The 16366-nt window shown below is 41.7% G+C and overlaps 1 protein-coding gene across 9 annotated transcripts in view; it reads right to left on the bottom strand.

Moving 5' to 3' along the window:
* Positions 1-5618: 5618 nt before the first annotated feature.
* Positions 5619-16366, bottom strand: part of sox6 (SRY-box transcription factor 6) — a 138335-nt gene continuing 127587 nt past the window's right edge. For 6 of the 9 annotated variants that reach the window (XM_030376198.1, XM_030376196.1, XM_030376200.1 and 3 more), the window contains 3 exons: positions 12856-13089; positions 11905-12121; positions 5619-10992 (listed from right to left, as the gene is read on the bottom strand). In XM_030376198.1, the coding sequence (XP_030232058.1) occupies positions 10680-10992; positions 11905-12121; positions 12856-13089 (764 nt within the window). In that variant the 3' untranslated portion in view covers positions 5619-10679. The remainder of the gene's footprint in view (positions 10993-11904; positions 12122-12855; positions 13090-16366) is intronic. The other 3 variants (XM_030376202.1, XM_030376203.1, XM_030376204.1) reach the window with 2 other exon arrangements.

The following is a 16366-nucleotide window of genomic DNA, read 5'->3' as shown; positions in this document are numbered from 1 at the left end:
CACAATTCAGTAAAACCAAGTTAATCATTCAAAGTTGAACTTATTCTATAGGGCTAACGATTACTCTTTTGCAACTTTTTTGGTTTTAGAGTCTCTTGGCACACCAATGTCAGGGTAAACAATAGATCTTCCCTGTACATGTGCTTCACCACTAATTAGAAGGCAGGGAGAAAATACGGTAGCAAATGGCAATGCCACAAGTTAAGTACAGGGTCCATTGATGTACAGTGCACCTGTTTGTAATGGTTTAGAATGCATGTTGTGACAGGCGAACATCAAGTGGCCATGGAGACCTCATCTTCATATCAACATCCAGCCAGCCTATCAAAAGATAGAAAAAAATAGCAAATAATATTAAGATGAAGATAGTAAGAAAGAAATTTGACAAAATGACCATCTGCTTCTTACTTCTACACAGCATCTGCATTCCCAATTAAATCTATAAGCAGTTTTTAAAGCAGAGAAAGAAAGAAAGAAAGAAAGAAAGGATGAAAGAATGAGCAAGCGCTGGGTGATTCCATGTCGAATTTCCGTTCCTATTACAGAAGAGCACAGTGCAACGACGGTACATCTGTAAGCTGCACAGCTGAAATGTCTCGCTCTACACACAGATGTAAATACTGGGAACGTGATGATGAATCCTGTTTTCATAACTTCTCGATGATAATTCATCAGTATCTGGCTTGTGAAAAATGCATGAATTACTAATTAATGAGGCATTCTGCTGCCATTTACATATTCATAAAGGTGTGGCTGAGTAATTGACATATGCATGAGAGAACTGAGTGATGGCTTTGAGATAATAACACATATACCAGGATAGAAGCCATTATTTTGTTAAATTCTTCAAAAAGCTTAGGCGAGATGAGATGCTTTTAAATAACCATCATGCATTTATTCTTCCCCAAAGAAATACAGTCAAATGCTTGGGGAGATAAATGTATAGAGGAGAGGCGATGATGTGAAACTGTATGTAAAATTACTTTTTCTGAAATATTTTCCCATGTGTATTTTCAAAAGTTAATTTATGCCAACATTGCAAGTGATTAATTTATAAAAGGAAAACCTGAACAGATAAGCTATATAGATGCAATGTATTTTCACATTTAAGGGAACACATCCTAATTATTTAACAGATATAGACTTAGATTTAAATGTTAGTTATTTTTGCAATTTCATTAATTGGATTAATTACAAATCCAGTTTTCCATTTAAAACAATGCTCTCTGCTACAAGACTGTGATTTTCCATCATAGCTGGGACAATATTGTTCCCAGGGGCACCAAATAGGCACAGTCCTGAACAGAGCGACCCCGGGTTCAAATCCTGCCTGTGGTCATTTGCTGCATATCCTCCCCTCAATCTCACATGCCTTCCTCTTTATCTCACTCTATAATAGAGCATAAAAAATCTAAAAATAACTCTTTAAAAAATATTGCTCCCTCCACCTTTATTTCCACTACATTTAAAATAGGTTAAGATTTATTGAAAAAATAAATAATATATATGAATATTTATATATATTTATATACAAATATACATATACATACATTGTTCCATTGTTCTAAGCGTTGCTGAAAGAAAGTGACAGCTGTGCTGTGATGTCAGCCCATTGAAACAAGCCCTTTGAAAGGAGCGGGTCCAAGACTGCTTGGCTGGAGCGAAGGTCTAGGCTACTTCTCAAAGCGGCCCTGTATTGTTTCAGCCTTCTCACAAGGGCTTTGTGAGACTTGGCCCAAATATGGTTCAAGAAAAGCACAAATAACATTCAGATGGTTCCTAGGCTTTCCACACAGCTATGCACCAAAGAATGACAAGTCCAACAAAACCATGACGAGTTTTTCATGAAATCCCATTGTGTTTCCCCATTAACTCCAAGCTGGGCCCTTTCAGCTAGGCCAGAGTCGTGTCTGCATGTCTCGGACATTGCCCCTTCTCTAGCAGCAGTCTTGGCATATACAAAACACTCCGCACAGAGCCTCATCCACCCCTTTATTCGGCAGAAGAAAACAACATGGCTTTTGGATGCATTGAATTAAGTGGCTGATGGGGGAGCATTGAAATAATGCAAGCTATGTGACCTTTGTTGGCCAAATGGGCAGATTGACTAAACTGTGAAGTCTGTTGTGATTCCAAGGGCTTTGTGTTGGGTGGAGAAAGGTGATGGGTAGCTTGCTTTCTCAAGCCCATCAGCTCATATTGTGTAGTGTCTCCAATGCAACCAATTGAGGAAAATGTTGAATCACAAAATATTTAGAATAGCTGGAGAATCTCGACTTTTTGGCACTAGCCTGTAACATCATGACTCTTACAAAAAATCTATTCAGAATTTCAGCTAGGCTCACAATAATGAATAAATGATCAAAAATGGAATCTAAAGTGTGCATAAAGTGGTTCCATTTATTGAGATAACATTTGTACATTATCCCAAACAAAAATAACGAGAGATGAAAAGTAGGTGAAGGAATGGTGATAGGGAGCACAAGAAGGATGTTGTTTGGTGGTGCTTAAGTTTGAGTTTAACCTTGCAGGACTTTTGGAAGGCACACCGGAGCATCAGGCACAGGGTACTTGGCAGCTGTGCAGGAAGCCTGGTGGGTCAGCTCTTCTCTGGGAGCAGCTCCTCCATGCTAATCTATTTTAAACCATCTGTGAAATTAGCAAGAATTCTTAAGTCCTTCACCTCCAAGGATTAAAGCACAGCTGAGGGGCTGTACCGTTCTCTCAGACATGGATACAGGTCCGACGACTCGAGGTGGAAATGGAGATCTTGGATTGCCGCCGCAGCATTTACGCTTTCTCTCCTTGTTTTGTGGTTCTGCCACCATTCATACGTATTAACTGCAGGCACAGTCTTCCAGGGATGTAGTCGAGTCTAGAGGAGGATGGTTTTCTATTCATTTGGAAAAAGGAATTACAAACACTGAGACACATTCATTCATAATTCACCATTTATGTATGGTATATACAATAAAAAACACCCACACGTGGTAAAAAAAAGAGGAAAAAACATAAGGCTGAGTGCTGCATGCCAAATACTGGAAAAAAATGTTGTACTGTTTTTATATCAGCCATTTCATTACCTGTGCCAGAGGCCTTATAATAGAGCCATGAGTCAAATCTAATAAGCAAGTCAGAGACATAGCAGCTGTTCTTGGGGGAGCCGGGGATCAGTGGTGGCAGCGCTGGACAGTAAAATATTGTTCCATATGCCCCTCAACGCTCATCTTCCCTGCAGCATTTAGTCTTCAGAGTCACACGATCGCTGCCCTAGGCCTAGCATAGCCGCGACAACGCGGTGGTATTCATTATGATCCAAAGAACCACATCTTTGTGCTGTGGTGACAGTTGAGGCAAATGGGTCACTTAGAAACAGTGGTGTAATACACCATACCTCACTGGCTCCCCAATCACACTGCAGCCCCCATCTGGAACACACATTCATAAACACACGGAGGAGAGGGAGAGGGGGAGAGAGAGAGAGAGAGAGAGAGAGAGAGAAAAAGTGTATCCGCCAAAGGAAATGAGAATTATTGTCACTCACTCAAGATTAAAATGTCAACCACCTCTGCAGCATTTAATTTTTTGTACACCCTGCCCACACACAATAATGCAAATACAAATACATGGCGACGCACAAGGCTGCCATTAGTTGCAGACGGGGCGTGGGAGATTACCATGAGATTTATTGTCACTAGGTATACGTCTAATTTTCCATTTACCGCTGGGTGTTCCTGCTACAGGGAGCTGACATGGGCATCCGTTAGAAACGCCAAGGCCCAATCGGTATCGTTATATAGGAGCTAGAGAGGACAGAATACAGTCCAGTTATTCAATTTGTTGCACAGAAAAAAAAATACTTTTATGTTGTTTTCTCAAACGTCTCTCCATGTAAGATTTATATTCCTAACATGTTGCAATAGAATGCTGCTCTCATCGCTTCTGATTTTACATGTTTGTTCCTCCCATCATTGATTAACATCAGAATGCTGTGCAAATGGCTAATATATGCTGAATTGTAACTGGATTTGTAACTGGATTGAAAAATATACTAAGGCAAACATTCAATTGAACCCAGTGTGGGACACAGAGAAGTAATGAAGATAATGAGCAACAGATGGCAGCGTTCCAGGCTGGGATGATGGACATAGACCAGGCTTATAACTCTCAGCCTGACCTCTGGCTCCGGCTCCCTCACTGCTCTGACACAAACACACACACACACACACACACACACACTCACGACCGCACCCATGCACGCACACACACACACACACACACACACACACACACACACACACACACACACACACACACACACACACATACTCACGCATGCAAACACAGACACACAAAAATGCATGCACGTGCGCACACACACACACACACGCACACACAAACACACCCGCACACTGGGCCCTGACCTCTGAATGTACACTTTCATCAGGTCAAGGATCCCCAGGGGAATTGCATGTGGTGATTGTTCTTACAGCCGAACTACAATGCAATTATAAAATGCCTGACATCGCTTTGGGGCTGGGGCTTAAGTCAAACACCTCTTTGATGTTAAATCTCTTCAACTGCCTATGTTTCTTTTGACCGGAGCAACGATAGATACATGGCTGTTTCCAGTGTTGCACACTCCCTACCTCCTATGTGAAAATGGGGAAAGCTTTTTGGCATTGTTTACTGTTGAGTATAATTACTTAAAAATGTGTGGGGACATCCCCACAAAGTAATTATCTTAGATAATCTCTCATGATAATATGGTTTAGATTTTCTGGTAATTGTCTGAAATGAATTTTCAAGACGTACGTCTGTGTTTACTGACAAGGGCGTAAATATTATCTGAGGAAGGGCAGTGACAGTCTGTGTTTTAGCGAGGGGGATGTAAATCAGATTTTAATGTGTATAGCAGAAAGACATTTCTACGTCAGGTATACATGATTTAATGTCTAAAAATAATGCATTTCAATCTGCATACAGACGCTCGTAAATGGGGATGGGGTTTAGGGGATAGACAGAATAGAAAAACGGAAATCCTATTTTAATGGGGAAGCCAGAGATACTCTCAGGAGGCGCTGTTCACCATCAGCTGGAAAAACAGGTTATACTTACATTTAATTTATCAAATTATAAAGCTTGTGTAAAATGAAAATGACCTCAAATAGATTTTGGGCTTATGATTACCAAATTAGTGTTATAGCCTAGTTAAAGAAATTTGTGTTGAGGTAAAAGTTTTTCACCATTCCATAACTTCATTGTCTCACTAACAGATCAAATGTTTTGATAATCATTACAATAAAATAGTTATTAGCAATAATGTTCAGCAATATTTCACCCATTTTGCCTAGCATTCAATTCCTCACCATCAAATGCATCCTTTTGTGTAGTTTAACCACAGCCTGTTTTGACTCCATTTAATTGTGTTGAAAGGCTAAGGACACCCTTCAAGATACATTTTCCAACTGCTCTTAATATCATGCTATTTATATATGACCAATGGGAATGCCACTTATTGGCGCAGGTATATGTCAACTACTTCCTGTAAATGCTTCTGGCCGATCTACTTGAGCAACTCATTCGAGTATAGTGATAGTGACAAAAAAAAACATTCAAACTTTAAAACAAAATGTCTCTTTAATTTGTAAGTGTCAACAGCAGTACAAAAGATGGAGTGATGGTGAGATGTTTTTTTGTCACACAATGTTTTTTACTCGTTTACAGAAAAGGAGAAAGTTCTTGAGGTAAATGATCTCAAACAGGCAGTTATACAGCGCATGACTGCCTTTTTACGTCAATGGACTAATTACATACAGAAAATGGTGTTACATTATAATTTGCCTAAATGCATCCTGTAGGGAGGACCATCTAAACATTTGAACACATTTCCAAGGTGCGACATACCCCCCTCCCCCGAAGCCCCAACGTGTCACTCTTCCGGTTTGAATTCGTTTCAAATAGTGTTTTAATACTACCAAAGCAAGAGGGGATTGTTCCCCAAAAACACCACTGTTGAATTAATTTTACCTCACGTCAATACTGCACATGGAAACCAAAGACTTGCTGGTTTACACTTTGAAGCCAAGCAAAAAAATCAAAAACAAAAAACGTAAAATAGTTTAGTACCATTGTCTTTTTTTTCCTTTTAACAATAACATCCTTAGCAAATAATTGATTTTTGTGTACTGTATAAAGGAGAATGTGAACAGAAATGTAATGGCAACCGTTTTAGGTTGAATTAAAAACTTTACACTGGACTGTACAAGATATTATGATAAACTATTTACATATTCAGAAATATTTTTTTTTCAAAGCAGCAACAGACACTATGTATTTCATTTACTCTAATAACACCCAAACAATACTTGACATGGGTCTAGGTACCTGCCAGGATAAGGGATTCTATGCACAGAACTGTACCAGGCTGCCAGCAATCTCAAATGAACGGCCCCAATACTCAAAGAGCCACACAGTGTTGCTTAAGACAAAATAAGCTCAAAAGCAAAGTTCTGTAAAGACAACTAGAAATGCTGTCCTGAACCATTGATACACGTAAGAACGCCAGCTAGCATCTCTGTCCAGCATATCAGTGAATTGTGCTGATTAACTTAATTAGAGAGAATAATCCCCACCATATACATCACAGAGTTCAGACAGGCAAAAACAAAATGTACAGTAAGTAATGTTGAAACAGCATTACAAGTCTTCAGTTTTGAATCAAATGCAACGGCATCTCTTATAGTTAGATTGATAAAGGGGTTGTATGGAGCTAAACTGCTGATGGCTGGGTAGTCTACAAGAACAAGTTCATTAAAATTAGCAACATATAAAAATGGCAAAGAGAATATAGAGTAAGAATGCACTCGGGTGACTGCATTATTCCATGTTAAAAACTAATAAATACTTGCACACTCCCAACTTGTAAAAAAACTACAAGAATGTCAGTTGTGTTTTCAACAAAGAAATGTTCATAAAAAAACAACTTTTGTTCATTCCTATACTGTGTAAATGCAAGCCAAATACATGCATGTTTATTATTATTTGTATTAGTATTGCTCCTCAAAAAAATCCTCTTCAAATGAGTGCTTTACTTAGCCAAAACACAAGTTGGATTATACATTATATGAATGCCGTGGTTGAAATAACTCACTTTTGTTAAGTGTTTGTAGTACCTTATTTTTGATAACTTTACTTGTCATATCAAAAAGATTTCGATTGTAAATACTGATTTATTTTTTCATTGATTTGTCTTTAAATTGGGAAGATTATCAAAACATCACTATCTAAGGTCCTGCTCTCCTGGGAGAAATATTCAGCATCTACGTGAGGTACAGTGACTTGTCAGGCTTAAAGACATACATGCACATACAAAAAAGTAAAAACAAAATGATCAAATACATAACTTATACTTCATTAAGTACCCATGGGAAAAAAATAAAATCTATTTCCAATGTTATATTTACAATAAACGCCTAACGAGTTGGCAAATATATTGAAATGCTTTTTGTTCTGCAGTCTAATCGGTGAGTTTTAATTCTGTCGATTTGATTGTCCATTTGTTGACTAATGGTTAACCAACAATTTTAGAGCCAATAGTGGCTAATAAATATATTAAAACATGAATACACGCGACAGACAATATACAATGGACTTCTGACCTCTAATGTATTTCTAACCATTTGCTATGCATGTAGGATGTTGAATTTCTCTCCCTCTATCTCTCTCTTTCTCTCTGTTGACTCTCTTCCTAGGCAGCCCTGACCTGAAGCTTAAACAAAATGTTCAATCATCACATGGATCTTTGCATAAATAAACAAAATAAGCAGACAGAAAAATATTTGAAGACTTGAATCAGGTGTCTGACAAGACACACTTGAGTTCAAATGCGGAAATGGTATTTTCTTTTTTACTCAGCAAACAGCTTCACATTACTCAGAATTGATAAAAATACAATTTATATCCAGTGCTTGTTAACACTTATGAAACAGCATCTCCTCAAGAGATATGAGTTCTTTGTTGTCATAATTTTCTTTTTTTTGTTCTTTTTTTTTTTTTGCTACATAGCACAGTCAAGTTTCAGTTCCATCGAGAGTCCGTTTTCACTACCAGCCCACTGAATCGGATTGGCATGGTCATGAAAATATTTACAATCACATACAAATTAGTTAATCCACCAGCAAACAGGAGTAACAGCTTAAAAACACCAGACGGGTCGACCTGGAGGGAAATCCTTTACAAGTTTCTTTGTGGGTTAGCTATCCTAGAAGCATGTGCTGTGCCTCAAAACAAGAGCAACACAATAAAGAAAAAGAATGGAAACAAAACTAAAAATGAACAGTGAGGTGTTTCAAACTTACAAACTGACGTGGATGAATGCGTTTAATGGCGGAGACAATGCCATAACAGCCAGCTTTGAATTTCTTTCACATACTATATATATATACATCAATTTGTACCAATTCAATCTAAGCGAGTGATGCAGTGACCAACAGTGGAGATCCTGCCCAGTAAGAGCCAGAGACTATCTGGGTCTCTTACGAAACTCTAGGCTCCTACTTTAGGTCGACAGGTTCAAGGGCAAAAGGAGAATAGCTGGAACCATGCATTAATAATGCAGTATTTGAGATGATTGCCACTCGTCACTCATTTCAATAATCCCCCACAGCTTGATGTACTTGTTCCATCTGCTCACCAGCGCCTGGTGACTGGGCCAGCGTGGCGGCCCCTGTTGAGGCCTTCCTGCTCACACACTTTGATGGAGGGAACACAATGAGCGATGCACATCCTATATTTATTGTTCCCCCCCCTCCCGCCTATTCCTCCTGGTAAGCACCTCCGCCTGACCCCCCCACCCCTTGCCCGGAGCCAGATGGCGCACCCCTGGGTGTTTTAGGGTTGGACGCGGGGCAGGCAACGGGGCGCGGGGACGGGGGATGTGGGGGGGACACTTAGACCCCTCTACCCCCGCAAAGCGGGAGGGAGGTCTTGCTAGAAAAAGCCTCTGCCACCGCTGGAGCTGGGTTTAGCCGAGAGCAAGCTCCCGAAGGCGGACTCCTATTTTGTTAGCTGTGTACTCGTGCATTAAATGCAAAAGATAAGTGCCCTTCCAAAGTGTCGTCGTTCGACGAGCAGCACAACATGCTTCAATCTAGCGAGGGAAAGTCTGTTGAGGAGAAATGCTATGTAAAGAAATATGCAGATGCAGAGAAATGCATAACAATAAACGTCACGCGTTAGTTTATACAGTAGCCATGGTGTGTGTGTGGTACATTTGACCTTGTCTGGTTCCGGGAATAAACCAGCCCAAGACTGCTGCTGTAATCAACTGAAAGCATCAACAAGATAACCAAACCTTTCCTTAAGACTTCTTAGTGTCAATTTAAGATTTACAATGTCTCTAAAGACTGGATTGTAGGAGGAAAAAAAAAAGTTTAAGACCAAAGACTTTAAACATGTCCTCCAAATGGGGCTCAAGTGTTTAACAGAATGCAGTGTGGAGTCACAATGTACAACATCACTTTGAGATTGTAATGCTCCCAAAGCTGCCTTTTGCTGCTGGTCCAAACGGGGAGATTGGATGCGTTTGGCCCTTTAGCGTCCTGGCCTGATTACAGTCATTCTGATTAAGAACTTAGTGAGTAAGACTAGATTGGAGAGCTAGAAACAAGAGGCTGATGCGGCGGCACAAGACTTAACTGCTCTACAGGAGACATTGGAGGGGGTGGGTCAGGGCTGATGATCACTGCATTATGGGCTCCCAGGAAGCAGCATTGCAAGTCACCGCATCACCAAGACGCCATATCACTTGCTACGCCCGCTTTAAAGTTCCTGAGTTCTATTTGTTTTTACGTTGTATTTCCTGCTTGGATAAACGAAAAAGGAAGAAAGACTGAAGCTGCACTAAGAGGTCAAGAGATTGTCTAAGACTCATGCGGCCTCTCTCAAAGATCTTGAAAGGTTTTAAGGAGAAAATTATAAATGTTTGGCACTTCTGCACAAAATGGTACAGTTTGTATAATTATAATAATAATAATAATTCCATTGTTGTATAACTCCTTAAGAATGGAATAGTATGCCTATACTTAAATTCAGATTGAAAACATTCAAAAGCTGGTTCCTGTCACAGCATACCTGAGTGAGAACAGATTTCCCATCACAAACAGTAATGTAACATATCATAAGCATCAAACTGATGTGAAAAAGGTAAATTACTTTAAGAATAACAGATTTATATCAAATACTAAATTTCAATTCCAATGGTACGCTCAAACCCAATTGTGTAAATGTCCATGATAACGACATACAAATGAACAGCGAGATAAAAAAAAAGAAAAAACAAACTACAACCAAACTGCTTTACACACACTGTAGAAAACACTTAAGACCCAATATGTGTTGATCTCATGAAGCCACGTCCGCATGCTGGCTCGTGGAGGATACATCATTAAGAGAGTTTCTCTTTTTTTTCTTAAGTCATCTATTTACTTTGAACTCAATGTTTTTTTTTTCATTTTCTCGCCCCCCTCCTCCCCTCCTCCCCTCCTCCCTTCAGATCAGTCTCTGGGCTCCCCGGGCCAATCCGCTTTTCGGATGAGTTTTGTGGTGTGTTGCGAGTGCGTCCGGTACGCCCATCCCCAATGGTTCTGATTGGTGTTCGTTTTGCTGTGAGCGGCGCCTTAGGTGGCGCTGACGGGCTCCGGCACCTCGTTCTCGCTGCTATAGTCCGACTTGGGCTCCTCCTCAAAGTCCTCGTACAGGTCCATCTCCTCCACGCCGTTGGGGCGCTCGCTGCTGCTGTTCACCAGCAGAGGGCTGGGCTCAAGCTTCATGTTGAAGGTGCTCTGGATGACGGGGAGGGGGGGCTCGGGACTGGCCGACGCGCTTGAGCACTCGGAGGTCATCTGAGGGGAGGGTGTGGTGGTCGCCATGGTTATGGCCCCGGGGTAGACAACACCCGCACTGGTGCTGATGGGGATCTGCGCCTGCTGACTGCACGGGTGGAGGGAGGGAGAGAGAGAGAGAGAGAGAGAGAGAGAGAGAGAGAGAGAGAGAGAGAGAGAGAGAGAGAGAGAGGGGGAGAGAGAGAGAGAGAGAGAGAGAGAGAGAGAGAGAGAGAGAGAGAGAGAGAGAGAGAGAGAGAGAGAGAGAGCGGGCGAGAGAGAGAGAGAGCGGGCGAGAGAGAGAGAGAGAGAGATCAATTGGAGGGGACAAAGAAGGAAATGGGGGGGAAAAAAGGGGGAATTAAGTCTACAATCTAAGAAAACAATGATTTACTTTTACACAAAAAATAAAAGAATCCCTAGATAGGAACTAAAGAGAATGCCGAACAAACAAATGCAGTTTGAGGCCAACCAAAACACACTCTGGTCTCAGGCACTTAAACTTGGAATGTAGAATTTAGCTTTCACTAGCTCTGTGGAAATAATTTGGGAAAAGAGAAAGTCTCCTGACAGCTCCTGTTTAGACCATTTTTTTTCATATTGTAATAGTTTATTGGCGACATAAAGCCACTGTTTCTGTTCTGCTGTTGTACTGGATGATTGAAAATCCAGCCAGCGTGCAGCTTACGACTGACACAGGAACAGCACCTGGAGAAGCTTCTCCTGGCCGGCCGCACGGCAGTAAATTAAACAATTCACCGTGTAGGTCTAGACAGCTGTTCTTAGGCTTAATGTCCTGTAATCAAGTCTCTATCTGTCTTCACTACAGCCCTCGCATTATAAACATTCAAGTTCACACAACATGTTATGTATAAAAAGTTGACGTTTACATTTAACTTTATCAAACTAAACTCACACACACCTAGACATTTACATATTTTTAAAATAACGTCATATGTTCATGGAATCATTGATATGTGTTTATGAGTCACTGTTTATAGGACAGTAACTGTGCACCTACCCCACAGTGAAGAACTGCCTCATTTCTTGTCGTCGTGAGCGCATCATCTGCTTGTACTCGCCAATGCGGAGCTTCTTACCGTCGATAATGCAGGTCCGCTTGGGTCGGGGCTTGTACTTGTAGTTAGGGTACTTCTCTAGGTGAATTTTACTGAGGCGGGCCTGTTCCTCATAGTAAGGCTGTTTTTCCTGGTTAGACATGGACTTCCACCTTGAACCTACAAGCAAAACAAATGTTCAATTTCAATTGAAAAATTTAATTAAACTAAATTGTATTTGAAAAGAAGAAAGCTTCAATAGGAATCTTTTGTGGCTTCATAAAAAAGAAAACAGTCTATTGGAAAAGTGCAAATTATCCTTTTCCCGTTCGAGGTAACATTGTGATGGCCATGTTCTCTCTTGTGTGCACACTACTGGGAGATTGGTGACAACAGGCCGGTGTATTAAACACAGCTAGCTCTACAGCATGCGGCGCTGTGGGCACCGGTATGTTTAATAACCCTGATCTATGGCCTCTCAGGGCTGGGGGGACGAGACGCATTTAGCCTCTGTCATTTTTCATGACAAACACTTACGGCAGTGACGTGCTGTAAATCCATCTGTACACCGTAGTGGTTTGATCCACGGCATCCAGTAAGATAAGACCCCTCCCCTATCCACCAAACAAGCCCTGACCCCCTCACCAACACACACTCCAACCCACCACCAACCATCCCTTCCCCTGCTCTTAAACAGAGTGCAGATGTTCCCTTACACAGAGGACGTCCTCTGCATCCTGTGTACATTGGCACTGAGCGAGACATGTACATAAGTAATCTGTGGCTCTTGAGCGAAGCTATACACAACGAGAGAACATAGTGAGAACATATTGATTCAAGGTTACTGGATAATTGGTGTTCACTGCAGTCCTTCTTTTCCATGAACTAGCAACGGCCTAATGAGGAAAGGTTACCCAGGATTTTGCTGATGTTGGAGTTGTGCATGTCAGGGAAGGCCTGGAGGATCTTGCGCCGCTCGTCCTTGGCCCAGACCATGAAGGCGTTCATGGGCCTCTTGATGTGGGGCTCGGTAGTGTTACGCCCTCGGGCCTCCCTGTAGACCCGTGCCTCGGTGGTGCTGGCGCCTCCTGTTGGCCAACAATAATAGGGTTGTGCTTTATGGGCTGAGCCATTGACTGCTTTGCGCCCTGGAAAATGCCAGAGCAAGAAGAGGAAGAGACAACGAAGACCATTAATCACATGACATGAGCCGTCGCTCCGTCTCCCCCTTATCCACCGTCACAGTCATCACAGCTTCAAGTCAAGCGTTTGCCTCCGATACACCCGGGGAGTCCCGTACACGGGCGCTTTTACTACCGAATCTGACATATGTGCATCCTTAACATAGAGAAGATGCTGTGGGGAGACTGTTGGAGGAGGACTGATGGAGGACCACAGTATGGAGCTGAACAACCTCAGCTTGACATGAAGCCAAACTAGGGGCTTCAATACAAGTTCTTAATGTTGTCTCAGTCTCTCTCCTGCTTATAGCAATGTGACAGTCCTAAACAAATCAAACAAACGCACAAGCCAACTTTAATAGGGCAATATCAGGAAGAGTTGACTGCCAAACTCTACACAACTTTTTTTCAGAGAACATTTCAACACATATATCCAAGTCAAGTCAAGCTTAGACACATTCCTTCTTTTAAATATATGCATGCATGGACGCATATTCACAAACACAAGGCAAGTGCGCACACACACACACACACACACACACACACACACACACACACACACACACACACACACACACACACACACACACACACACACACACACACACACACAGACAAACACACACACACACACACACACACACACACACACACACACACACACACACACACACACACACGCACACACACACACACACACACAAACACACACACACACAACCCACACTCACACACACACAAACACAAAAACAACTCAGGCATACAGTTAACATGAGTGAGCAAAGAGCCGCTTTTCAATCAAGCCATTGACAATCAGCATAAGAGAGTTTCTCTCTCCGTATTAAACTGTACATCTGACTGATAATGATTTCTGTTTGCATCCGCATTTGCTTCCTTTTATATGCTAGATGTGAAAGAATTAAATAAAAGCACTATGAATATTTAAACAAACAAAAACATGTTGATAAACAAGGCATGAAAAATAAGATTAAAAAAACGCTTTCCATATGCTACGATACATCTTTAATGAAGTCAAATGTGGAAAAGAAAGCTTGGGATGACTCATGCATATTTCATCACGCACATGTGAAGCGTTCTCATTAGGCCATCCCATTGCAAGCTTGGCACCCGTTACCTGGGGTTTCATCTCTATTATTATTTCAGTTGATCAACACAAATAATTCTTATTGAGTAATGTCTGGCAAAATGGATTTAGGAGTAGTCGGTCGATTGGGTGCATTTCAATTATTCTTTTATTTTTCTCTTTATTGTATTTATTGAAATAAATATACAAAGTAGCACACATGACCTGTTCGTGGTTGTTAAACCTTGTGAAATAGAGTTTCAACAAGGCACAGTTTATTGACACAAAGGTCATGTTGTGCCTCAGGGAAAAATGAGTTACAGCTGTCGTGGGGATAAAAACATTTTTCATGCAGTGATTTTTCAGAGTCACGGTATTTTCATGCATTACTCATACGTTGTCGGGCTTCATGTGCTAAGTAATGGCATGATAATATCATGCGTTACTGATTACTTAGTCAGGCTTCATGTGCTAAGTAATGAGTAACGCATGATACTCAGACATGATAATATCATGCGGTACTGATTACTGAGTCAGGCTTCATGTGCTAAGTAATGAGTAATGCATGGTAATATCATTGCTCTTTACTTAGTCAGGCTTCGTATGCTCTGGGTCTCTGATTTTATTCTTACCGTCTGAGTCGAGAAGCCAATGAATAATCTCAGATTTTCCTAGCTATAAAACACTACAGATCAACGCAATTATAAAATGTTAGGTCTGACGTGATTCCTCTACACAATTATCAAATGATCAAACCCACTCTGTTATTAATTTGATTACGCTGCACTTGGCTTTTTGTTCTCTTGTATTGCCAGGGACATCGAGTTTCTCTTCGCCTGTCAGCTCGCCCCTAAGCCAACAGGAATTCAGGAATAATACACTACTTTGGCCGCCACCGATCGGCACAGTACGTTAATTTCATTTAGCATGCACTCACTGTACAGGATGAATTGATTTCACTTTGTTTGGTTTTGACAACCGTGTTTATTGTGCAATGAAATGTGGTGTGGCGGCATGGTTGACAGTATCCATCAACGCGGGGCAATCTGCTGACTGCCAGGCCAGATGAAGGTATTCATTAGCTCAGGAGCGGGCGCTCACTCAGACACGACAGCCACTGTCTGCCCCGTGAAATCGCTGGCTCTAATTTACGACGGCTCCCATGCCATTACTCTATCACTGACACTGATTCAGCAATTTATATACTGGCGTGCATGCACGCGGGCATAGGTGAGTTTCTTACGAGTAAGGGGGGCATCCAACAACAAGCTGCCATCAGCCAGTGCTTCAGACCCAGTTAGATGGGAAACCATGCAATTGACTTACTTCATTAAGGCCCAATCCCATTTTCTACCCCTTACCCCTTCCCCTTACCCCTCCCCCTTGTTTTGAAGGGGTAAGGGGAAGGGCTAAAGTGTAAGGGGTAGAAAAGTGGATTGGGCCTAATCCCATTTCTACCCCTTACACTTTAGCCCTTCCCCTTACCCCTTCACCCCTTCCCCTTACCCCTTCAAAACAAGGGGGAGGGGTAAGGGGAAGGGGTAGAAATGGGATTGGGCCTAAGGGTTGCTGGATGGGTGGTGGGGGGGGGGGTTGAGGCATATATTTTTGTTGCCTCGCACCATGTCATCTAGTACGGACTTATGTTTATTTTTTTGGTGGGATGGCTTCAGTAAGCCATAGGAAAGTATGACAAGTATAACGTCGACGAAATACTGAGATCTATTTCACTCACAAGGCAGAAAAAGAGTGAGAGATTTGTTTCCAAACACGGGACAATTTGAGGTGCCAAGAATGTGGAGGGCACAGGGTGTCTGGGCCCTCTGAGTGGCGGGACTTGAAAAAGAGCCGGCGTGTTTCAGCCTTGTCCATTGCGGAAGACGCCAGTCTCAGCAAGACCACGTACAGAGAGCGCCGCATGCAATTAGGTGCTTTATTGTTTGCATATTTTCATCTACGTAAATATGACACTATTTGGGCATTTTGCAAATGCATATTAACTATAATTTCTTGGGGAAGGGGGGGGGGCATTTAGAAATCAGTTAGCTAGGTAAGTGATTGTATAAATAAACACAGATGTTAAGCATTAACAGAGACAAGCCCCCTGTGTGGCGCTGGGGAAGAGGGGCTGCGGAGGGAACGCTGCTTAATAGAATTTAT

The sequence above is a fragment of the Gadus morhua genome, chromosome 14 (assembly GCF_902167405.1).
Source record: "Gadus morhua chromosome 14, gadMor3.0, whole genome shotgun sequence".
NCBI lineage: Eukaryota > Metazoa > Chordata > Actinopteri > Gadiformes > Gadidae > Gadus > Gadus morhua.
The sequence above is the reverse complement of the archived record's forward strand: the minus strand, read 5'-3'. Positions and strand labels throughout refer to the sequence as shown.